We start from the raw sequence: 27,281 nt of genomic DNA on the forward strand, positions 1-27,281 counted from the left end.
CTGCGGGTTCACTCCACAGAAGACTGATCTTCACAAGAATTCTCACAAGAAAGAATGAATTTGAGTAAGTAATTGTTGCAACAGTATCTCAAGAGTAAAGTGAATCCAGGGCACATGACTAAATGTTGATCAACTTCAAAGAAGCAGCTTCATGGCTTGTTTAATTGTATGTTGTATTTGGTGGGAAGAGTGGACATTTGTGTTTTGTAATATGGGTGTGTGCAGAATAACTCAATTTGATGAGTTGATAGAATTTTGGAATAATGCTTTGAGTTAATGATACCTTTCAGTGCAGAGTGATTTAAATGCTGTTTTGCTTGATTATTATAATTCATTCCCAATGTATTCTTTCACATCATTTTGGCTCTTGATTCTTAAGCATTGAAACTCAGCTATAAGGCAACATGAAATTCTTTGTTACATTTAAGGCACTGGTTGAAGATGAGTAGGAATACATAAAACTCGGATTATCCTGCACATGGGGTTTTGGTGGTGCCAGACTGGCAGACTATTGAATATTATTCCTATTAATGCCCCAACACACTTTAAGTTCAATTTTTTTAGATGTTACATATGAATAATAAAATAGATAATGCATTTTCCAGTGAACCCAGTATATTTAAAGGATGCATTGGAAGTGAGTTTTAGGGGAGCACAGGAAACCTCACCTGTAAGCCAGATGTCAAACCATTGGGATATCAGTATAATTGGTAAAGCAGGTTATTGGTGCTTTACCATACACTGAATCAATTAATCTCAATTTGGTTGATGGTGGAGGTGTTACAGTTATTTTTAACCTTCCTGAGAAAGGAAAGGATAAGTCGGTTGAGAATTCTCCTTCTGGCTGCTAAGAGTTTCTGCTTGAAGGTACCTGTCAGGAGATTGGGTGGGGACTTAGTTAAATGGCGGCTGATTTTCACTAGGTTACGATGGGATATCGAGAATGGCCACTTGACCAGTATATTGAATAGTTGTTTCTTTGTGTGAAATATATCTCATGATTTATCAGCCCCTTTAAGATACCAGGAGAAAGTCGTTAGAACAAGCACTTTGAAAACTTGTTCACCTGGCAGCTTTTGAGTCGAAGGATTTTCCAAGTGTTCAAGAACTAAACTTGTCACGTAACACTGCTTTTAAAGGTTGAATTTATACTTTTTTTCTCAGGTACATTTTGTCCATGTCATCTTTTTGGCTCCAAGCATAGAGGTGATAAGTGTACTTGTTTAGTAATACCAAAACACATAGGTAATGCAATTATAGGCTTTATTGTCTTCTAGAATGCATTTTTAATTAAACTTTCATGCCTCCTGGCAACTTTCTCACTATCATTATGTGGAACCTGGAAGAAAAAAAATTAATAATCCAAAGGTAAAGAGAGGGACAATTTGAAGAAAACATATATGACAGTAATGTCAAATTAATGCTGTGGGCAATTACATGTTTCCCAGGAAATTGTATTGTAAGGGACATAATTGGAATAGAATTTCCCAAAACTCCCTACCTTACATTTTGGCCCTTGTCAAAACAGCTTGGGTTCCATCATTTCAGCTGAAACCACGTAAAATCAAGATAATGTAAAGTTCATTGCTTAGCTCAGCACTACCACCAAGACTGCACTGAAAGGGAACAGCACTGGCGAACTGACAGTGATGTGATGGATATTAAAAGCAGAACCTGCCTTTTATAACTTCAGTCAGGATGTTCCAAAGAACTTACAAGGAAGAAAACTGCAGAATTTAGCTTGAGAACCTCAGTGCTTGGAAACTTACCAGTCTAAAATGTTACGTGATCTTAAAGATAATTCCATCCATTAGAATAAGCAAAACATTATTGTGGCTTGCATTTCCAGATTACAGTCCTGCCCAAGCACTTAATACAGGATATTTAACCCTTGCAGCAACATAATTTCCACACTGCACAATTTCTGAATTCCTACTATCCTCACTGAGCTATGTTTCAATGAATTCTCCAACACATTTTGCTGCAAATTTGTGCAGAGAGGAGCAAACTCCTAAACCTAGGACTCAGTACTTCCCTTTGCAACTGGATCCTTGAAATGCACATGCCCCTGAATGTGCTGAGGTGGAGATGGTTGAGAGCTTCAAGTTCCTATGCGTAAACATCACCAACAGCTTGTCCTGGTCCAACCACGTAGATGCTATGGCCAAGAAAGCTCATCAGCACCTCTACTTTGTCAGAAGGCTAAGGAAATTTGGCATGTTCCCGTTGACCCTCACCAATTTTTATAGATGCATCATTGAAAGCATCCTATCCGGTTGCATCACAGCTTGGTATGGCAATTGCTCTGCTCAAGACTGCAAGAAATTGCAGAGCGCTGTCGACACAGCTTAGTCCATCATGAAAACCAACCTCCCCTCCATGGACTCTGTCTACACTTCTCACTGCCTCAGAAAAGCAGCCAGCATAATCAAAGACCCCTCCCACCCTGGGCATCCTCTCTTATGCCTCCTCCCATCAGGCTTGAAAGCACACACCACCAGACTCAAAGACACCTTCTATCCTGTTGTTATAAGACTCTTGAACCGACCTCTTGTATGCTAATGATGAACACTTGACCCTTGACCTCACAATCTATCTTGCCATGGCCCTTGCGCCTTATTGTCTACCTGTACTGCACTTTCTCTATAGCTGTAACTGTAGAATTATATTCTGTATTCTGTTATTGTTTATTCCTTGTACTACCTGAATATACTTATGCTTTGAAATGATCTGTATGGATAGCTTGAAAAACTGCCTTTCACTGTATCTCAGTATATGTGACAGTAATAAACCAATTCTGATTCAAATTCCAATTCTTATTTACAGAGCATGATGCCATATGTTTGTTTCCATTGACATAGAACATAGAATATACAGCACAGGAACAGGCCCTTCAGCCCACAGTGTTGTGCCAAACCAATTACATCAGTAATAAAATGCCCAACTAAACTAATCCCTTCTGCCTACACAATGTCCATATCCTACCATTTCCCTCACATTCATGTGCCTATCTAAGAGCTTCTTGAATGCCCCTATTGTATTTGCCTCCACCGCCACCCTAGGCAACGCATTCCAGGTACCCACCACTCTCTGTGTAAAAAACTTGCCCCGCACATCTCCTTTCACCTTAAATGCATACCCTCTGGTATTAGACAGTTCAAACCTGGGGAAAAGATACTGGCTGTCTACTCTATCTATGCCTCTCATAATCTTATAAACTTCCATTCCCTGCATACTCATGTGCCTATCTAAAAGCCTCTTGAACACCACTATCGTACCTGCTTCCACTACCAGCCCTGACAGTGCATGCCAGGCACCTACCACTCTCTGTGTAAACAGCTTGCCCCAGACATCTCCCTCTCACCTTAAAGCTATGCCCTCTAGTATTCAACATTTCCACCCCGAGAAAAGATTCTGACTCTCAACCTACCCTACTTATGCCTCTCATAATTTTAGAATGTTCTTTCAGATCTCCCCTCAGCCTCCTCCACTCCCAAGTTTGTCCGACCGATCCTCACAGCACATGCCCTCTAATCCAGGCAGCATCTTGATAAACCTCTTCTGCACCCTCTCCAAAGCCTCGACATCCTTCCTTTAATGGGGCGACCAGAACTGAATGCAATACTCTAGATGCGGCCTAACTAAAGTATTATAAAGCTGCAGCATAACTTCCTGACTCTTGAACTCAATGTCTCGACAATGAAGGCAAGCTTGCCATATGCCTTCTTTACCACCCTATCGACCTGTGTAGCCACTTTCAGGAAGCTATGAACTTGGACCCCAAGATCCCTCTGTTCATCAACACTGTTAAGGGTCTTGCTATTAAAAGTATACTGTCTCTTTACATTTGATCTCCCAAGGTAACACTTCACATTTAGCCGGGTTGAACTCCATCTGCCATTTTTCTGCCCAAATATGCAACTGATCTATATCCTGCTGTATCCTTTGCCAGTCTTCTACACTATCCACAACACCACCAATCCTCGTATCACCTGCAAGCTTACTAACCCACCCATGGATATTTTCATCCAAGTCATTTATATACATCACAAACAGCAGAGGTCCCAGTACAGATCCCTGAGGAACACCACTGGTCACAGACCTCCAGCTCGAATAAGTCCCATCGACCACTACCCTCTGTCTTCTACGGGCAAGCCAGTTCTGAATCCAAATGGCCAATTCACCACGGATCCCATGCATTTTAATCTTCTGGGTGAGCCTCCCATGAGGGACCTTGTCAAACTCCTCACTAAAACCCACATAGACAATCTTCATCAATCACCCTTGTCATCTCGTCAAAAAACTCAATCAAGTTAGTAAGGCACGACTTGCCCTGCACAAAGCCATGCTGACTGTCCCTACTTAGGTAGGCTATGGTTTTCCAAACGCTCATAAATCCTATCCCTAAGAATCCTCTCCAGTGACTTCCCTACCACTGACGTGAGACTCACTGGTCTATAGTTACCACGTTTATCCCTGTTTCCTTTCTTGAATAATGGAACCACATTAGCTATCACCAGTCCTCTGGCTAGGGAGGACACGACGATATTGGTCAAGGCCCCAGCAATCTCATCTCTTGCCTCTCTCGATAACCTGCGGTATATCCCATCAGGCCCTGGGGACTTATCCACCTTAATGCTCTTTAAGAGATCCAACACTACCTCCTCCTTTATCTTGAAATCCCCTAGCATATTAGCACGCTCCACACTGATCTCCCCATCCTCCACGTCCTTCTCCTTGGCAAATACTGATGTAAGGTACTTTGGAAGGATCTAAGTGTTAGAAGAGGAATATAAAGTACATAGCTACCGTATCACAGGTTCAATGCATGCAACTGAAGATGAATCTGTGTGATGGATATTCTGCATCTGCATGTCTCCCTTTAATTCTTGGGATTAAAGGATTTGAGATGTGGCTGATCAAAGTGTGATAAAGTCTGATCAATGTCATCTCTACTGGTTTGGCAGCATAGTTCACTGTTATGTTTGCTTTGCTTACTCTAGCTGTTTTTGTATTTTTAGCCTTAATTATCTAGGATTCCTAATCATGTTCAAACTCATCATTAACCATTTGAAGATTTGCCTCCTTTGATCCCACTTGCTGGCTCATTTTGTTTCAACTGTAAATAACAATTATTTTCCTAGTCTGCACTGTGACCCTCTTGCAGAATGCACGTGTGAAGTAGTTACATTAATGTTTTAACTGAAGCTCTGTTACATTTTTTTTCTTCTCTAAATAGACAACTGTCATGAAAGGCATGAATAGAGCTCAGGAACTTTTAGAAGGGGTAGAGCAGGTTTTGGATGGATACTTTGCAAACAGACACTGCCATTACAAACCTTAACAATACTTGTCAAAGTCAGCACAGCAGTCTTCATATCTGGAGCAGCTCGCTGTACAGCTGCAAGGAAAACTCTGTGAATAGGCTCCACATCGTCCAGCGCAAGAACTCATATCAACCCCTTTACAGTCACAAGGACCGCCAGAGGTTCCACCGCTGATGCCGATTGTCTGCCCTGTCTCATAGTAAAAATCAGGGCTGTAAGCTACAAGAGGAAGAGAAGACTCAGTGAGAGCTGAGGAATCTTCACTTTGCAAAAATTATTTGGCAAATACTTTGACAGTGATTTTCTCATTTTCCCAAAAATCCAGGTCTTGGTGCACCTTCCAGCCTGGTCTCAGTGTGCTGTTGCACTGATAGCACAGCCCAGTACTGTAGGTGCAACACTATGATCTGCATTCTGACTTTTTTCACTACCTTGATGTATTTATGTATGGCATGATCTGCCTGAATGGCATGGAAACAAAGTTTTTCACTGTATCTCAGTACATGTGGCAATATTAAACCAATACCAATACATATGGCCTGTCCCAGCATGCAGACAACCTGCTGTACTCACAAAATGGATTTGACAACTGCTGAAGCCCTGTCCCGGGCTCGACAGCTGTCAAAGAGTCTTTAACATTCACAAATAGTCAATACCTAGGACTTGTTTATATATTTTTTGTACATTTAGTACATCCACATTCTAAAAACTAACAAGTAACAATTGAAGCAAACTCAAAAAATTAATAAAAAGGCTTGTTACCTCTTCCCTTGCAACTGATGTATCCCATTCATTTGTCCTTGCAGGAGGTTTAACCCAGTACAGATTCCCCAGTTTGAACCAAAGCCTGTGAAACATTGTGTTGCCCCTTTGCACTTCTACAAAGAGTCTATCAATTCAGCTCCGCAGCCAGCCGTGGAGACCGATACTGGAACCAGAAACTGTCAGGGCAGAACGTCTGCCTCCCTTGAATTGGCTACAAACTAATGTTTTTGCTTGAATGTGCTCAAATGACTTCAGCAATTCCCCAATAGCTGTGAATTGCATTTAAAAGTATCAAGCAATTCTTTCAAAGTGGATATGTCCGCAAGTATATGTAATAGATAGTTAACATATACAAATGATGCACTGCACATGGGTAGACTTAACACCAATTGTATATATCATACCATTCGGAACTGGAGAACCTTCAATGGGTAACATTCAAACTTACACATTTCTAAAGGTTCAAGTAAAGTTAAATCTGCGGGCTTTTGTTATTTGGGGAGTAGGAAAAATAATATATTTAGACCATAGTCAAGGTTAGATAGGCAGTTTATAGCGATGGATCAGCATTCAATGAGTTGTTGTTGTTAATTATTGTCCTAACTCATGCAGAGTCCCATTCAATCACCAGCATCATGCTCTCTGGCATACATCAGTTCCCATTTAAGCAACAAGGCAATTTGAAAATGTTCACACTTGTTTCTGAATCCCTCCATGTCCTCAACCCTTCATACCATATAAACTCTGGAGAATATCTATTCTTCTCCAATATTAGGTCTTCTTGATTATAAGCACTACCTTTATCAGTTGGATAATCAGTTGTCAAGGTTAAAAGCCCTGGAAGTCCCTCCATAAACCTTTCTCTTTCTTCCTTTATGAAGCTCCTTAGAGGACATCACAATTTTACATAAACTCATACTAGTGTTGTTATTGTTGAGTGCTCAGTTTCTCTAATGCTGTACTTAACACCATCTCTGTAAAATGGAAAGATATTTGAAAGGTACTCGTCTTAGCAGAAAAAAATATTAATGGAATGAAGGGGCTGTTATTTATTTAGAATAAAAGATGCAATGGTTAGGGAATGCCATGAGATTTTAGCTCCATTGAATGTACATTTTGTTTATGACCCCCAATGCCAGACAGCAGGCAGATTGATAAGGCTATGTGCTTATCACTCCAGGAAGGGCAACAGCTGATATGTGTTGTGAATGTTGGTGGAAGCGATCATGAGAGGGATGAGTTGTTGGTGGTTTGTGGGAGGATAACAAGTGATTGGCTAGTGCTCGAGAGAGAAAAGGGATGGCAGTTGGTGAGGTGGTCATGTCAGGGAGAGAATGCATTGTGTAACTTGGGTAAGCTTGAAGAAAATATTCCTGTTCCATTTGGCCCCCAAACAATGCTGGAAACTTACTTTTATCAGATTCAGCCCATCCTGTCTCCTTGGGAAACCCAACCATCATGGGTTAAAACTAGAAACTCTATGAAAATAGAAGTTTGCCGATTCCTCAGATGGGTTCAACAACTCACATGACTCCTACAATCAGATTGGTCACCTATCCCTGTCTCAAATCCATTAAAAATAGAAGTGGGTGGTCATTAAGAGGTTGGTTTCCTGAGAGCTGATTAGCTATTGATCTAAACACAATGGTTATCAGGTGTTAATGTTATCCTGAAAGTCTACATCAGTCATCCATATTTATTGTTAGCCAGTTTTAATGAGCCTGGTTGATAGAGAGGTTTTACCGCAAAGAATGAAGAACATAAGAAATAGGAGCAGGACAGGTCATTTGTCCTCTTGTGCCTGCTCCACCATTCAATAAGATCATGGCTGATTTCTTTGTGCACTTTCCTGCACTTGACTCATATCCCCTCGTTCCCTTAATACCCAAACATCTATCTACTTCTCTCTTGAATGTAATCGGTGACTGAGCCTTCACAAACCTCTTGGGTAGAGAATTCCAAAGATTCACAAACCACTGGATGAAGAAAATTCTTCTCATCTCAGTCCTCACTAGCTTTCTGCTTATTTTTAACCTTACCCTTGCCAGGGGAAACATCACCTCTGCATCTACCCTGTTAAGATTCATCAAGATTTTGCATGTTTCAGTAAGATTCTTCTCAACTCACGAGATTATTGGCCTAATTGGCCTGATCTGTCCTAGTAAAACAAACTACCATCCTGGGAGTTAATCTGGTGAACTTTCGTTGCACTCCACCTACTACAAGTATAGTTATAGGTAGAAACTAGACCTGTAAACAATATACCACTCCTACTAATTTCCCAAAGCTTTCAATCTTTATATAAGATTTTATCATATTATGATCGCTGTTCCTTAAATATCCCATAACACTTAGATTATGAAGTGACCCTTTCTCATTGCTCAGTACTAGATCTAGAAAAGCTTGTTCCCTCATTGGTTCCTCAACATACTGATCTAGAAAACCATCCGTATACTTCCATGAATTGTCCTCCACATTATTACTGCTAATTTGGTTTACTCAGTCAATATAAAGATTAAAGTTCGCCAGAATTATTCTATTGCTCTCATTGCATGTGTCTCTAACTTCCTGATTTGTAATATGGCCTATATCATCACTATTATTTGAGTAAATTTAGATGACTCCCACTAATGTTTTCTGCCCCTTGCTATTTCTTAGCTTCACCCAGGCTGATTCTAGTTCCAGATTTTCTGAGCTGAAATCCTTTCTCTCTGCTGCTTTTCCCCCACTCTTTGTTATCAGTTTTACCCTCCACCGCCAGTAACCCATTTACATTTTGCCTTTCTCTTGTAATAGATAAGAATCCTGGAATATTTAACTCCTAACCATGGCCACTCTGCAACCATGTAATGGCTATTAGTTTGTACCCACTTATTTCTTTTATGCCATTAATTCACCTATCCTGTTACGAATGCTGGATGTATTCAGATAAAGAGTCTTTGTTTTTGTCTGCTCTCACTGTAATTGCAAATGTACACTTTTATTTGTACGCTCTGTCCCCTTCTGACAGATTCTGGTTATTAATATCCATTTTGATACCCTGAATTAACTCCTTGTCCTTTCTATTTACCTTTCAAACTTTCCCCTGACCAGAACCATCCTCCCCACAACTTATCCACAGCATAGTTATTTGACTCTCCAGAATATTGGTCCCAGCCTGATTCAAGTGAAGCCCATCCCAATGGAAGAGTTCATCTTTTACCCAGTATTTGTGCCAGTGCCCCATAAATTCTAACCCATTTCTTCCACACAAATCCTTGAGCCACACTTTGGAGTCTCTGATCTTATTATCATATACCAATTTGTGTGTGGTTCAGGTGGTGGTACAAAGATTATTACTTTTGTGGTCTGCTTTTTAATTTTAACCTGAGCTGCTCATACTTCTTCCGTAGAACCTCCTTCTCTGTCCTTTCTATGTCGTCGGTTCCAACATGGATCACGACATCTGAGTGTTTCTCTCCCAACCCCAAGCACCTCTCCAAATAAAGATGTAGAATCAGTTTGAATGGAGCTAAGAAATAGCAAAGATCAGAAAACATGGGAGTTGCATATAGACCCCCAGGAGAATAGTGGTAATGTGGAGAAGAGTATAAACAGGAATTTAGAGCCAAGAACCTCTCCAGTCTTGAGGAGTTGTGCTTAGCCCTGGTACTGGGCAGGCAAAACTACTTTCAGGACTCACACTCTTGGGGGCAGAAGTATATTCTCTCCCAATACTACATCCAGTTTCAGTGATTACAGGGTGGCCAACTTCCTCATCTTCCCTGCAATCTTTGCTGTCATCCAGAGAGACTTCAAGAACCTCATTCCTATTAGACAGGTGCAAGAGCTGAGGTTGATGCAATGCTGCCTTCTTGAACCCCATACCTGCCTCACTTCCAGTCACAAGTGACTTCAGTTAATCGGTCCTAGATGGCTAACCAACTACTTTATTTCACTTGTTTACCACTGTAAGTGAATGTAACAGTCAAACTAAATTAAACAAGTAAATATTTAAAACCAAATCACATCCTTATTCATCAAAGAGCCAGATTCATAGAAACTGCACTTGGCAGAACCCAGAGACTCATATTCTCACACAACCTGAGTCAACGGACTTTAGTTGCCTTGTTATACATAAATATCAGACTGGATATTTGTGTTGACTTTTCATAACAACTCTAACTACCTCAGAATTACTGCCTCTACCCCTGAGAATTCATCTGGTGGAGGCTAGTGCTACTATAATGGTGGAGGTTTTGTTGGGTTTAGCCTTCAGCTCCACAGTGAGCTGTCAGCATTCACCCTTGTAAATGCCATGAAGTTCAAAACCACCCCATGCATGTCCAATCGCAGAAAACCAGAACGTGCCAGCAGATTCCTGCTGGTAAATCTGTCATTTTCCTCCATCCTAGGATTCTGCACAGCTGGTGCATGGACTTGCAGGAATTCTGCTCCTGGGGTCTGTGTCAGGTCAGATCTGGCGCAGGGTCTGTGAGCCCTTTCGTCTCATTGGGGTTTTTTGGCTGAGAGGTAGAAAGTTAAGTTACATTCCTGTTTACATTTTTAACATTTTACTTCACAATTTTAAATTATTTGTTTTGCAGTGATGTTGATAACTATTAAAAAACATTGAAGTTTTTAATATTTAAACACCTTTAATATTTAAACATTAAGTTTTTAATATTTTAATTTATCTGTGGAATTTGTTGCATCTGTGGAATTTGTTGCCCCGGGCATCTGAGTAGCCAGGGCATCAAAGGTTATGGTGAGAAGGCAGGGGAGTGGGGCTAAATGGGAGAATGGCTCAGCTCATGATAGAATGGCAGAGCAGACTCAATGGGTCGAATGGCCGACTTCTGCTCCTTTGTCTTATGGTCTAAACAAAAAACTTGCTTCTTTCATTTTTAATAGTTTTATATGTCAGAAATATTGATAAAACTTGACAACTTTGACACAGCAAAGCTGGGGACATGGATTTACCATTTGTTAAAGATTTTGTCAGTAGTTTTGAGGTTAATTCTAGTCCACCCTGTGACTTGTTTACATTACTGTATTCATGACACCAGTACCACACAGTGTCTTGCAAATCGGGCCTTGATCCTTCCATTCAGCAAGTTCTCCTTAACATATACACGTAAAGCTTAGTTTAGGACAAAAATGTGTCTCAGCAGCCAGGGTTGGTAGTGAGCCACACTCAGCAAAACCCAAGCCGGTATTTTTATATTCAGTCGTTGGAATAACTTCAAATGGACACAATGGACATTAATGATACTCATTAATTAGTAAAAGTATCACAATTGTCTACTGATCTTAACAACCTGAAAGAAATTTTATTAAAATTTTCAGTTACATTTTACAAGGTAATGATAATGCAGTTCAAATGACTGAATGGTGTCTTTCCTTTCTTTTTTATATTTTACTGATGTTTTTTCAAGTCAAGGTCTTTTTCAAGATTTAAAAAAAACACAGAAGTAAAATACAAACTTTTTTGTATTCTGCTTCTCCTGGGATATGTGTGACTTACATAAGACTAACAAAGAATATAAATTATTCCCCCACTTTGCACATCAGAAAGAATGATAAGCCTCCTGTATGATTGCATTACTTCAAAGTTACAACAGATTTTAAGAATTTGTCCATCCTGGAGGATAAATTTCTTTGTGGTGGAAATAAATGTTTACTTAATATTAAACCAAACCTTGAAGAACAAAATGCATTCCTAGTTGTTATGGCAACTTTATTGATTTAGTTATGTTCATCTGCACTTCTGACAACTTTTGGTTCTTCCTTCTTTGCCTCAAGCTTTGTCTGAGCAAGACTGAAATAAAGATCAGAGCTCTTCTTCTCAGTGGAATGTCAGTCAACCACACCCAAGCATCATACAAGCACAGTAGCCAACTTTCAACTGTGATATCAAGCAGTGAATGTTGGCAGGAGTTCAATAGGAAATGAATCAGACCGAGTCTCTTCCTGCCTTGTTCTACCATGTCATGGTCACTGGATAATTGTTAGTGTGGTGGGAGAGAGTGAGGAGAGCAAGGTGGAGTGAGGGTTGGTTGGCAAACTCATCTCCCTGGCCAAAGGATTTTGAAGCTATGGTTTGTAGCTAAAGCATAATAGATTGTGTCCACGTTAATGCTTTCCTAAAATAATGCACATCCTTTCCCTCTGTGCTACAGGTTCATCATGGGCTTGTGTCTTAAGTCATGAATGTTTGGATGTCCGCTCCAGAAGCTGTGGAGCTGAATGATTGACAACATTCAGGTTTGAGATGAACAGATTTTTGTTCTACAGAGGTGTCAAGAATTATAGAGGATAAACAGAAAAGTGAAACTGAGACCAAAATCAAACCGTACATTATCTTACTCAACAGTGAAGAGCGACCTTATTCCCCCCACCTGCTCCAATTTCCTGTGTACTTATATTCTTCGAATGAATCTTATGCCTCCTTTGTTTCAAGTGATTATCTACAATAGCACTGCTTCAACTTTTCCCTGTTATGCAGCATTCAATGCTCCAATCACTTACAGGAAAAGAAACTTCTAACTTTTCCTCCTGCTCTTCAACCTACAGGAAGGGGACATGCATAATCAAAGTGTAAGATGAACTTACATGGGAAAAATTGGGATCAGATCTCCCAGAAAATGTACATTCTTGACAGTTTATTTAATACCTTCTCCTGTGATTTATTATGATTATGGCCATTGCACTCTTATTTATGAAAAGCATTTGATCAATATTGTTAGGCTGTATCCTCTGATTGCCATGTGGGCATTAATTATATTTTTTTGGATGTTAAAACTTCTTCATTCCAGAAGTGGTGGAGAATCAATTGCTGGGAGGAAAAGGTTTTCATTAACATCCAATATTAGAAAATTATGTATAAGCATGTAGATTCAAGCCCAATCTCACTAGTCGAATAATTATACTAATCAAGAATGCAGACATCAATTTCAGAATTGCAGACACATTGTATATCGTTGCCTTTCCTCATACTAAATATCATTGTATTTTATGGAATATTGTGTATTTTTGTTATAATCAAAGCAGTCTAGAGAATTCTAAACACGTTTTTGTTCTTAAAAAGATGGAAGTGTTAGGGAAATTTAGATGTTTAACCAACAAACTATAACTGTGGAGCTAAGACAGAAAATGCTGGCAGCACTCAGCAGGTCAAACAGAACAGTAGAGAGAGAAACAAAATTGACATTTCAGGTCAAGAGTCCTTCATCAGAATGAGAAAAGTAAGGAAACAAGCATATTTTAACTTGCAGCGAGAAGGAGGGTGCAGAGAACAGAGAGGATGTCTCTCCTCCAACCCCCACCTCCATCATCTCCCACCCCTCCCTTTCTGCAGTTTAAAACAGTTGTTTTCTCAAGTTTTCAGCTTCAAAAGGTTCTGACAATGGGCCTTCAACCAGGAATGGTTAACTTTGTTTCTCTTTCCACAGATGCTGCCTGATCTGCTGAGTGTTTGCAACATGTTTCAGATTTCCAGCATCTGCATTTTTTAAAAATTTTCATTTACCGATTAAGGGTCCTTGACCTGAAACGTCAAATTTCTTGTCATGGATGCTGCCTGGTCTACTGACAACTTACAGCATTTTGCAGTTTTTGTTTTAGATACCCAGCATCTTCAATTTGTTTCACAACTATTGAGCCTTTGTGTCTTCAAAAAGAAATTTGCTGAAAAAAATATACTAAATCATTTTAACCATATTATATTGGGTTGCCATTTTATATTGACTTATAATGGTTTCCCATATGTTTTTCCTTTACTGCTAGAAAATCAAATCCCATAAGGATATTCATCCTTAAACAAGAGCAAAAAATTCCGAAAATTTCAGATGCTGGAAATCTGATATAAATACAAAAGGTCAGGTGGCATCCATGGAAAGAGAAGTAGAGTTAATGTTTCATCTTCTATCTCAGCAAGCTACAGTCTTTTGAACTCAATATCAAATTCTACAGCTTTAGGTAGCTCACTTTGTCTGTCTTTATTGGAACTGGTTAGTCAATCTATGACATTTGTTCAGTTTCTCTCTGTTTCAGTGCAGCCTAACCTTCCTGTCATGCCCTTCAGATCTGCATTTCTCAATTTTTATGTTCCTTTGTTTGCTTCCCCTCTCTCTAACCGCCGCCATTAACTCAATGACTGGATGACCTCATTTAAACCTTATCCCCATGGTAATCTGGCCTCACTTTATCAGAAATGTTCAGTTTGTCTTGCCCATTGTTCCTCCAACCTCTTTAAACTTAAAACCAAATCATTTTCTCTTATTTCACTCAGTTCTGATGGCTTCACAGTCTTTGACCTGGAACATTAACTCTTTTTCTATTTCCATTGAAGCTGCCTGACCTGCTGTGTTTTTCAAGCATTTTCTTTTTTTATTATAACAGATTATTTTGATCTAACACCAGGCAATTCTAATGCTATCGATAAGAAGTGATATTTGTTTACTTACGATCATCTTTCAGTTCAAGTTCAATAGGATAATGATCTGAGACTTCTTCGGTCTGTAAAGAGAATTAAATCTAAAGTCTATGTATATTGATTAAAAACACCAAAGATTTGTAATTTTCACGTTTAATCAGACTAAATGTTGCCTTTGAAACATTCTGAACATATGTTGGAAGATAGAATCATAAATTCTGATATCTTAGATTGCACATCGATCGCTATCATGTATAAACTGCTCAAGTAAAAACACATTCGATAGCTTGTAAATATTCACCGGATAATTCAATGGGAGAATTACCAAAGATGTTCTTTATGGAGAACTAGCCTCAGAGAAAAAAGCAGTTGGGTGCCTACAACTACACTTCAAAGATATCTGTAAGAGGAAGTTTGAAGTGCTGGAGATCACTATGGACAAGCAGCTGCGTAGTATTGCAGTCAATGGAACTGCAAAGTCCTCCCAAAAAGCAAAGGGAAGCAAATACTTCATGCAGAGGATAAAACAGCCCTTAAACAGCGCACAGACACAGCTTAGTCCTCCTTCAGGTGCACCAGACTCAACAGGGCCCATCATTCCAATGGGGCCTTTATAGCCATAGAAGGCACTGCTCTCCAACATTTGAAAATACCATCTTCAAGTTCAAGTTCAAGTTACTTTATTGTCATTCACCCATATGTTATAAAAACACATGGAGGAACGAAATGTTGTTTCCCCCAGACTCACACAACAGAGGACATACATAAAACAGAAGACATAATAAACGCAGAGAAAAAAAATTGTGTAAGTACAAATAGTGCAAAAATACGGTATATACAGAATACAAATTTAGTGCAGAGTTAGTGCAAAACCGAGTTGGACGAAGAAAATACAGAACTCAGTGTGTTGCACTAATTGTATAAACATCTTAGGCACAAGGCCATAGTCTCTTAGGGAGCTTACACTGATATAATGCACCCAAATCATCTACTGCAATCTGTATCTTTATAATTATGTTGGTAAATATTTTATAGCTTACTAGTATTTTGAGGAATTTCTATTCCAGGTTAATAAAGATGCACAATACTTTTCATTCTTACTGTATGATATGAGAGGTGATAAGCTTTCTGGAAATTGAAGGCCTTCACTGAGCCAGGAACTACGGCATCAAGCAGTCCATCTTTGGTTACAACAAACCTAAAGAATGAAAACAAAGTCATGCCAAGATCAGAAATGTAGTTGGACTAAAGCAATTTTTGAAATACAAAATACATGCAATACAAATATTTGAATCAATGTGCTTTGAACAATACCTGTCATAGGCACAGTGTGTGTGTGTACTAACAGTTGTATCTACTTCATCACCAATCAACCACTGGAATTCCTTAAAGTGACGCAACCGTATTTTGGGCCAATCTTTCTCCGTGACATAATGACAGGCTGCATTATAATCTCCAAGTATCAGAATGTTCTGTATTTTAAACCAAGAGACAACAAGGTGAGTATTATTGAATGTGTTCTACTGCTATGAATGATAAATCTTTTACTGGGGAGCAAAACTTACATGATCAAAAGTACTGAACATTGTTACATCTTTCAAAATACTTATACTTTCTTTCATATAACTAAACATAAATTTTAAAAACTTGTAGGAGTATAATATTTAAAATAAAAGTCCAGCAGAGGGAGTTTCACTCTAATAAAAACAAAATTGTGGAAACATTCAACAGATCAGGAAGCATCTGTGGAAAGAAAATATAACGAATATGTTTCTCATTCCATAGATGCTGCCTGACCTGCTGAGTGTTGCTGGCATTTTCTGTTTTCATTCCACATTTCCAGCATCTGCAGTTTGAGCTTCATTCTGTTCTACTTACATTTTAAATCACCTTAAAGTATTTGACATTAGCAAAAGATGAAACTTCAGCTATGGTGTGATGAAAGAAACCAGAGGGTTATTAATCAATTGCTCTATCCACTGTGCTATCTAGAATAGACCAGGTGTGCTATTAAAGCTGCCTTTCAATGAAATCTATACATTTCATGTAACCTAATCTCCCTTTTGGTTTGCTTTTTGGTACAGGAATGTCTGTTCAGGGAATTAAAAAAAAACTAAATGGATAATTCTAATTGAACCTCTGATGTTGAGTTGGGATGGTGTTGGTCACCTGAATTACTCTTCATTCTCTGTCCCAAATACACCTAGGTGGGCAATGTTAATAGTCCCCAGGTTCTTTTGCAATTTAGATGCCAATCCACAATGAGGATTACACAACGGATCCAAAACTTCTTGAGCTTTCTCCATGCTATGTTGCACTAAATTATGTTCTTGACTCCTCTGGTGTATTTATGTCCAATTCATGATCAGTTCTTCGGCCTGATTTTGTCATATATTTATGCATACTTGTGCAATTTGGGGGTATGGCTCCCAGAAGATAGGCCCCACTTATTGGATGGTTGATCAAATCCTGATTGCTGTGTAAAAAGACGGTGACAGTCTTGGAGATCTTCAAATGGGAAAGGCTACCTTGCTTCCATGGCAACAAGCAATCTGCCGGAGGAACGCAGTGTCCTGATGCAAGATTTCGACCCAGAGCATTGGTAATTCTTTTCCTCCCACAGATGCTGCTCAACCTGCTGAGTTCCTCCAGCAGATTGTTCATTGCTCCAGATTCCGGCATCTGCAGTCTCTTGTGTTTCTACCTTGCTTTTGTAGTTGTCATGTTCAATATTGGCTGGACCCTGTCCTAGCTATTCTTTTGGCTTGCCTATATCTCTTCCCCCCCCCCCCCAGGTCTATTAGGTCAGTGAACATGAGGACTTTTATATCTGGCTGACAAACTGATGGCCATCCAAAAATCCAACATTCCTGGAAACTCGGGTTTGTTTTTTATTTGCTGCTTGCCAACTTAATAAGTCTTGCCAAGCAATAATATATCCCAGAGGTTTGCTAGTGTTCAGTATTCCATGTGTCAGAGTAATGTGATGTAGATCTGCACCTAAAGTTCATCAACTGTCAAACTTCTGCTCTGGGTTCCATCTCAAAGGAGATGATAAGCAGGATTCTGCCTGCTTCTCTCAGGATACAAAGAAACTCAAAGCCTATGTTATGCCAAGGTCGCCCTCCTATTCTCAAACAAATGATGAGTGATGAGAAAGCTGGTCGAGGCTCAGAGAAAATGTAGACTGTATCCAAGTTATTGGGAACTTACTGCAGAACTACAGATTACTCAAAGGAAGAAACCGAAAAACGTGGAGAGTAAAAACAAAGCTGAGGTAGAAAGATTGTTCACAAAATAGTTCTGTTGAACTGATGGATTTTTTTTGTGCAATTATACTGAATGCACATTTGCCACTTGACTTTGTCAGCTATACCTTTGTTTTGAAGTGTTTTCTTGCATCGGCCCAAACATCATACAACGCATCAACCTCTCTGACTGCATAACTTGGACTGGTGTGGATGGCTGCCAGAACAAAGTCCTTCACAACTGTCAATACATATTGCACCACATGTTATTTGGAAAGAGTTTGTGAAAGCTGTTTACTACTTAAATTACACTTATCAGAGGTCTCTTAAAGACAAAAGAGTATGGAACTCGCGTTATACTTAGATCTCTATTTCATCATTGGCTAAAAATGACATATAGTATCGGCTGCACTGATTTCCATGATATTGATGATTGGGAAGGGAGCACAGTGGGGGTTAGATGCTAAATGTTAACTTAACGCCATTAACCAAAGACAAATTTCTACTCCAATAAACTACTACTCCAAAGAATTGCCTCCAAGAAACATAAACTATAAGTAAAGACATAACATCAAGAAACAAGCTAAAATGAGACAGTTTCTAAAAAAGAACACAATACAATTGGTCAAGAACAACTGGGCAGTATTTCAGAACTTCTTTTTTCAAAAATTCATTGCTTTGAAAAGTATTCCATTACTATATGTAAGAGTGCATACATGCTGCTATTGTATTAATATAGCTCAAACTGAATTTGTTACAAAATATATCAGAATATATAAGAATTTATCAGAATGCAAAAATATCTATCCTAATATCCATAATTTTTGAAGAACCACATCTTGACAATAAATCCATTCAGAAGAACCTATCAATTACATTCCAGTTACATAATCAGTTTTGTAAACTAAAAACAGAGTTAAAACATTTTTAAACATCCAAGTACACACCTTTGTGTCCAAACAGCTTGATTTTAAGAGCCTATCTGAAGGCTAGAAAGGAGGGACAATTGATGAAATCTTGCAATGCTTATTAATTCATTTGCCAGTTTTGTGGATGGGTTTTGTTTCCAACAATGTAAAAGATGGTGGTCCGGATATTCTTGAAATTCCTTGAATATCTGCATGGATTTGGCTGATTTTTGTGCAAATATCACTGGAGATGCCCCAGTAGTGCCAGGCTGCATTGTATTACACCATAGGTTAATATGGATTGGAGAGTGCAGCATCCATTGTACACATTCACTGAGTTAAGTGTGTTCCAAAACAGATATATAGTTATATACAAGAGAACCCATTCTCAGTACAATATGGAGCAACGTTTTGGAGAGTTAATATTTGACCTATCGGTTGGTAAGATGCACAGTTGTTCCCTAATCTTGCTCAGGATGAATTTGTGATCTCCAATAACTTGTCAGTTCCCTCAGTTAGAGAGAAGGCAGATCAGATGGTGGATTACTGAAAGGCCCACAAGATCATGCTAAAGAGAAATAATGTGGAAACTAGAAGCAGCCTGCCTTCCTTCTATCTCTCAAGTTATTTTCTATGAGGAAGAAAGAATACATTTTAATGAGTGAATTAAAATCCTTGCAATACCATGAAACTGCTTTCATCTATATCTAGGTGATGAAATAACAGTTAACTTTGACTTTGAGTTGTATGGTTCATGGCTTAAAACTAGTTGAGACTTAGATTATAAATTATTAAAATCAAAACAATTTGTTCTTCACAATGACTTGTTAAAAGTCAAGCCTGCAGTTGACAGGATCCTGGTACTTCTTGATATTAACATTAAACATTTTCAGCAAAAATCAGTTTTTCTGAGCACAATATTCCTCTGACAAAACTCAAACTAGTATCAAACTAGTATCACAAGGTAGTAGATTAGTTGTACTTCCAGATTAGAAGCTGGATAATAATAACAATTCAAATAAATTTATTTTTATCAGGCTCACCAGAATAAATTACAGTTTTAGTTAGCCAATGTTTTCTCAAAAAAAATTAACCAGATGACTAATCCTTACTTGTGGTAAGGGAGTGAAAATGCACTATAAAAGGTTCACGGATGAAAGTGTCAGTCCCACATTGTTCACACCCATCATCAAAGTGGTACCATCCCTTTGGCTTGAGAATTTTCTCTCTGTCAAAATTAGAACCCAGAGAATGAAATTCATTGAATTAAAGGGCTACTGAACATTGTAGTTCTACAATAATTTTATAAGCAGTATGTGCTTTAAATGTGGTCTGAAGATGTGTATCTGAATGCTTCCCAATAGCATTTTCAAGCAGCAAAATCTAAATTTCACTCCTATTTTTGCTTCATGTTTCATTGGTTCTGCTCTGTAACTATATTGAATTTGTATTATATCTGCTGGAGTTGAATAGCTACTGAACCCATGGAGTCATAGAGTAGTTTGGCCCAACTAGTCTATGCCAACCAAGATGCCCATCTAAGCTAGTCCCATTTGCCTGTATCCCTCTAAACCCTTCCTATCCACGTACCTGTCCAACTGTCTTTTAAATGTTATTGTACCTGTATCAATCCTCTGGCAGCTTGTTCCATATATGCATCACCCTCTGCGTGAAGAAGTTGCCCCTCAGGTCTCTTTTAAAAAATCTTTCCTCTCTCACCTTAAACCTATGCCCTCTGGTTTTTGATTCCCTTTTCCTGGGAAAAAGACTGTGTGCATTCACCCTATTTCTGCCCATCATGATTTTATACAGCTCTATACAATCACTTCTCAGTCTCCTATGCTCCAAGGAATAAAGTCCTAGTCTGCACAACCTCTCCCTATAACTTGAATTCTAGCAACATTCTTGTAAATGTTCTTGGCACTCTTTCTAGCTTAATAATGTCCTTCCTATAATAAGATAACTAAAACTGTGCACAACTCCAGTAGATATAATACATATGCAATATATTGTAAGCTACCCACAATGGATTGAACCAGAATCACTGACAAAATGTTTCAAGGTATACATTTTGTGAAACTTCACTCAGAATTGAATAGCCATTGAGTGCTGAATATTTTGTGCATATTTACATCATGGAAGAGTCCATCAATGTTCTTTATTGCTCATTCTTAATTGCCCCTGAGAAGATGGTGGTGAATCCCCTTCTTGACAACGAACTGGCTTGTGAGCTTACTTTATAAGGCAATTATAAATCAACCACATTGCTGTGGAAATGTGGTTCTATATGTGCTAGATCGGTTAAGAACATTAATGAACCAGATAGGTCTTTATGATTATCTGGTTGTCTCATGCCCAACAATAATCACGTTATTTATTCCAGATTATTTAATTAAAAACTTCAAATCTCCTGCTGCCAGCATGAGATTTGAATTTCTGTCAATGATTGATAAATCTGCAAGATTTTAGTCTAGTTAGTTACTATCCCTGAAACTGTCAACATTAATATTAAAAGGTACAATATAATTTTGTTTAGAACTTGTTACAGCCAGAAAAGCCATGATTTTTAGTATACAAACATTTTTAATGTATTTTTGTCACAGCGTCATACAACACAGAATCAGGCCCTTTGGTGCACCATGACCATGGCAACCATCAAGTACCCATCTCTAATACATTTATCTATACTGAAGTGTCTTTGGAATTGTTGATTCCAAAAAATTTTTTTATCTAAAAATCAGTCAATACAGTCACCCTAAAGTAACTATTAAGTGCCTGAAGAATAACATGATGAGAAAAATGAGCAATTGTTTTAAATCAACAAATAATATATTTTTTAAATCCTAAATTATCCCACTGATCCACCGATCATGTATGGATCCTAATTATAATGGTGACATAGGAGAGCATTCATAAGAGCAGTGCTGATACTATGGAGAGAGGACTCAGAGATGTCAATTGGATTGGAAATGAAAGGAAACAACAAAATTTCGAGTAACACTAGATATGATACTAGTAAATTAAACTGTCACAAGGATACAGTGAACCATGATCATTCCAGGGGGTGGTGGTGGTATGGAATAAGGTGCTGTTCTGTTCTGTGGACTGTGCTGTTCAGCTGGATGGTAAGATGTGGAAAACAATCTTCTATTTTTTTAACTCTGTATTTCTAACCAGCTGAGTTAATTCCAGCATTGTCTATTTAAATTTCAGATTTCCAGCTTTTCCATAATATTTTCTATTTTGTGTCTCTTTTGGGATTGTGAAAAAATGGTTTGTATATAAATCCATGGGATTTCCTCTTTTCAATCCATTAATCAAAGGAGATCATGGGATAGGGGAACTTAATTAGCTAAGAAAATCGACCAATTTTAACAGAACAAATAAATGAATCCAGGCAACATAACCCATCTGCCTTAACCCAAAGTATCACTAGTGCAATGTAGGAGATTTGTTGATGAATTATCTGAACTACAATAGATGACTTACTTGTACACAAATGCATATTTTTCTTTATAAGAACTGCGTCCAAGGTAGTCAGAGATGATGTAATTGTAGTTTAGATGGGTTGCACTGAAAAACAAACATTTTTTTAGCGACTTAAAATAATTCAAATGAATCTCCAAGTGAAAAGACATGCAATATCTTCAAATTGTGGTCAATATGAGAATTAAACTATTTTAAAAGTGGGAGGCACCATCTGTCAGATCCAAACTTTGGCTTCATTCTTGAATTCCATCTTCAGTGGGTATTATCCAGTTCCATTAAATTCTAATTCAATTGTGTGGTGTAAAAGCTTCATCAGAGAGAGGAATGTAATTGTTAATCAGATTACGTTTTGTTCAAAGTTGTAACATTTGGTATTATAAATGTTTGCATTGTATAGACTCATAGAGCATAGAATAGGCCCTTCAGCTCACAATGTTACGATGAACTAATTTAGCTAATAATGCCTAATTACACTAATCCCTTCTGCCTGCACATGGTCCAAAGCCCTCCATTCTCTGCATGTTCATGTGCCTTTCTAAGACCCTCTTAAATACCTCTATCATATCTGCCTCCACCGCCACCCCTGGCAGCACATTCCAGGCACCCACCACTCTCTGTGTAGAAAACTTGCCCTGCACATCTCTTTTGAACTTACCCCCTTTCACCTTAAATGCATGCCTTCTAGTATTAGACATTTCTACCCTGGGAAAAGGACACTGGCTCTCTGCTCTATCTGTGCCTCTCATAATTTTATAAACTTCTGTCAGGTCTCCCCTCAGCCTCTGCTGATCCAGAGAAAACAACTCTAGTTTGTCCAAGTTCTCTTAATAGCACCTGCCCTCTAATCCTGGTAAGCCTCTTCTGCACCCTCTCTAAAGCCTCCACATCCTTCCTATATGGAGGTGACCAGAACTGAATGCAATACTCCAGACGTGGCCTAACCAGAGTTTTATAAAGCTGCAATATAACTTCCTGACTCCCGAACTCACTGCCTCGACTAATCAAGACAAGCATGCTATACACCTTCTTTACTACCCTATCAACTTGTGTGGCCACTTTTAGGGTGCTATGAAATTGGATCCCAAGATCCCTCTGTATATCAATGCTGTTAAGGATCCTGCCATTAACCGTGTACTTTTCCTTTACATTTGATCTCCCAAAGCGCAACACCTCACACTTGCCCAGATTAAACTCCATCTACTCTTTCTTTGCCATATCTCCAACTGATCTATATCCTGCTCTATCTTTTGGCAATCTTCTGCACTATCCACAATGCCAGCAATCTTTGTGTCATCTGCAAACTTCTAACCCACCCATCCATATTTTCATCGAATTCATTTATATATATTACAAACAGCTGAGGTCCCTGTGTGGATCCCTGCAGAACACCCCCAGTCATGGACCTCCAACCAGAGGAAGACACATCGACCACTACCCTCTGTCTTCTATGGGTAAGCTAGTTCTGAATCCAAACAGCCAAGTCACTGTGGATCCCATGCATCTTAATCTTCTGGATGAGCCTCCCATGAAGGACCTTGTTGAATGCCTGAGTAAAATCCACGTAGACAACAGCCTCTGCTCTACCTTCATCGATCAATCATTGATTAAGAGTCCCCACTTCTGCACTACTGCATGTTCTCTCCACAATGGCCTTCAAGTTCTACTGCTCCAAAAATGTTGTTCTAGATGGCCATTGCAGTGGGATGCAATAGTGAGCATTGGGCCTCAAGCACAACTGAGGCAGCACAACTGATTGGCTTCATAATACAGTTCTGAGTGAGTTCCCAAATATGCCAACCACCAATGCAACCCAAGGCTGGATTGGGGGAATCAGAGTGGCTGATGGCATAGGCCAATTGGGCCTGAGCTCTGGCCAGTATAATGGTGGAGTGCATGGGAGCCTGGCAGTAGTGAATGGTTGGGGTGGGTTGGCAAGTTGGGAGATAGGTGTCTTGTGATGACAGTCAGTGAGACTAGCAGATCAGGAGATTGTTGTCCACAAAGCAAGGCATCATAGATTCATGTCAGCATGGAGACTGAGGAGTGATGGCCAGGTTGGTGCAGTATATCAGGAGGGGGTGGGGAAAGTGATTGAAAGGATCAATTGACTTAACTGATAGGTGTCCCAGTACATTGCTCCTTTTGGAAGAACAAGTTGCCCCAGAATGATCCAAGTTTGTCTACAATACTCCAAAGGGAGCATTGCACAGGAAACAGTGCCATCCTGTGCACCCCGATGAGAAAATTATGTCAGGAGCACAAGGCGATTCACACCTGAAAGCTCCCAGTCAAATTTCCAGAGAGGCACCAAAGCATCTGGAAATGGTTGTTCACTCCAGAAAAGATTCATTTTTGGTTGCATAATGCCAAAGAAAATGGCATTATGCAATTGAATTTTTCAGAAAGTCTACCAACATTTCAACATCTGAGTTTTCAGTTCTCAGCATTGCTTTCCAGAAATGCTGTCCCAGCTATCAATCAGGAGACTCATGAGGCACTGTGGATTTGTGGCCTGACAGTTAAAATCTTCCAGATGTCACACAATCAAAATCAGCACAGCTTATTATTCACCTGAACCTCAGCCTGCATTACTCTGGTACTACATTAAAACTGTGATTAAAGTTCCTTTTTACTTACCGATTCAGTTTTTCCACTAGATTTGTAATTGCTGTGTTATCGGAAATCATGACTTCTTCAATGGTGATGAGATCATACCTTTGTAAAATCTGATAAAGAACTAAATTAAATGCTTACTCAATACGCTTCTGCCATAAAATGTGTGTTTGAATTGTGCTTACCCGGATAAGAATGTCAAGAGTTACAGGATCATCGACTTTTGCCTGACTGAATCTTTGGATGTTAAATGCTGCAATCTTAAGTCCCTGACTCCCTTGCAGAAAGCAGCCAATCACAATCAGCATCACATGAAATTCCATGGTCTTCATTTTGGATTAAAGGGGAAATGGAAAATTAATTTAAGTATATACTTAAAAACTCAGGTGAAAGTTTAATTAACAAAGCAAAATGTTGTAAATCTGAAATAAGAAAAGAGAATGCTGGAAACATTATGTAGATCAAAAAATATCTGTGGAGAGAGAAAAACAGAGTTAATGGCCCAAATTGGGCTGAACCTTTACCTGTGGATCTGTAGACAATTGTTGACTATCTGCTGACCTCATATCAGCATGCCTTGGCCAAGTTCAGAAGTCTGAGACAAGCTGGACCTCAAATTCCACATGTCTGACCAATGGCCTTCCCCTCCCTGCTCACTGCTGGACCCACCTCTGACTCTAGCAGTTGAGCACTAATGTGCTGATGCACTTTATGTCTGGCCCCCTCAGCTTACACAATGACTGTGGCCCTTTACACTTTAAAGGGCTTGTCAACCAAATGAGAAAAGGTAAATGAAGGTATAGTAAGTAGTTTATTTATTTTACTTTATTAGATGTTTTAAATATTTGCTATCATTTTCAGGTGATTCAATAAATGAAGTATCTTTCATTTTCATCCATATGATTTATTTTATATTAAGAATTTTAGTAAATTTGAACATGTTTTACAAATCCCCACCGATCAGAGACATTTAAAAATAGTTCCAAAATGCTTTGGCAGTGATAAGCTGTCAATGGACATTATGGCACTTCAGAGGCAAGACCTCAGTGTCTGCACCTGAGATCTGTTTACAGTGCAGAGCCGGCTCTGTCTTGTGAGATGCCGCTCAGAGTCAGAGGCTCAGTTTCTCCAGACCTCTATATCTGGAACAGGTTAGTGCAGGTGGCTGGGCAGTCTGTCAGTGAGTTGAGCCAGGGGTCCAGATTCAGGATGATCCAAGCCTTGGAGTGGTACTGTTGATCCTTCGCTTAAATTTGAGGAAGTTTGGAGTCCATTTATTCAATATTTTCACATGATATAGATCCCCTTATAATAACCTATCAATTTAGAGGAACGGAGTTGACGACATAATATTGCTCTGTTTCTATTGAGAAATTTTAGTCCAGTTTTTTTTCCTGTTTTTTTTTGAATTTTTTTTTTCTTTAGCTTAGTTTGGTTTGATATATTGTTTATAATTTTTCTTATTGTTTTGGGGATTTTTTTTTCTTTCTTTTATATTTTATAATAAATCTTTTTCTTTTATATTATATTCATTCACTAACATCATTGGATGTACAGATTTTTTTTATACTTTATTGTTCTTTATAATTATCCATGTCATGATTGTTCTCCTGATCTCTTTGTATTACATGTATAACCATTGATATATTAATCTGTATTAGTTTGAAAACTAATAAAGACATTGAAAAAGAAAGAAAGATCCAAGCCAATGTTTATGGTCAATGACCTTTCATTAGAACTGCCTGAAATGTAATGTTAACTCGATTTCTCTCTCCACAGATGTTGCCTGACCTGTTGAACATTTCTAATAATTTATATTTTTTTTATTTGAAGTTTAATTGGACATTAAATCTTGAATATTAGCAAAGTAACTGTACAATGATGTTTCTTGATTGAGCTCATTATCAATGTATAAACTAATATAACAGCCTCAAATCCCATTGATTTTTGTGAAATGATGACAAATCTATCAGTTGACATTTCAAACTTCTCCACAAAACCCTCTTGGTACTAATCTAAGGTAGGACTCTTTTGGTATTCATCCATTAAAAACTGATATCATGTAAAGCAAGAATTAATTTGATTCATCCTCTACCATTTCCATAATATTATGATTAAAGCTCATACAATTATTCCTCAGTTCATTTTATTCTGTAGTGAAATTCTGAACCTTTCTTTATTAACTCCTGCAAGTTTTATAAACCTGACTTTCTACCCCTTACTCTGCAACTTCTTGATTTACCTTGTTTTCTCATATTTTTTTAATGCCTATATTACATACACTATGTAATAGGGGCCTTCATCTAGGTTTCTCAAAACTAAAGCTATCCAAAGCCGGATATGAAACCCAACATTATCTACATTTAATATTCTGTATTCCCAGTTATGAAAAAATTTAAACTGAAAATTGGTATTGTGAGATTAATTATATGTTCTTCAAGACTATTTCCAAACTCCTTTCAGAAATAAGATCAAATTGAGGTCATTTCCAAACTTAGACCTTTTGTTCCCATTG

General features: G+C 38.5%; 1 protein-coding gene across 1 annotated transcript; it reads right to left on the bottom strand.

The window, feature by feature from the left end:
- Positions 1-1,261: 1,261 nt before the first annotated feature.
- LOC127583046 (deoxyribonuclease-1-like) lies at positions 1,262-25,089 on the bottom strand. The gene is made up of 10 exons (XM_052038764.1): positions 24,952-25,089; positions 24,791-24,879; positions 22,154-22,237; positions 19,777-19,892; positions 17,885-17,997; positions 15,823-15,980; positions 15,610-15,706; positions 14,540-14,591; positions 5,340-5,546; positions 1,262-1,339 (listed from the first exon to the last, which is right to left on the bottom strand). Exons 1-9 carry the CDS (start codon positions 25,087-25,089, stop codon positions 5,341-5,343), a joined length of 1,053 nt encoding a protein of 350 aa, XP_051894724.1. The 3' UTR covers positions 1,262-1,339; position 5,340.
- Positions 25,090-27,281: the final 2,192 nt, after the last annotated feature.

Source organism: Pristis pectinata, chromosome 25, assembly GCF_009764475.1.
Source record: "Pristis pectinata isolate sPriPec2 chromosome 25, sPriPec2.1.pri, whole genome shotgun sequence".
Taxonomy (NCBI): Eukaryota; Metazoa; Chordata; class Chondrichthyes; order Rhinopristiformes; family Pristidae; genus Pristis; species Pristis pectinata.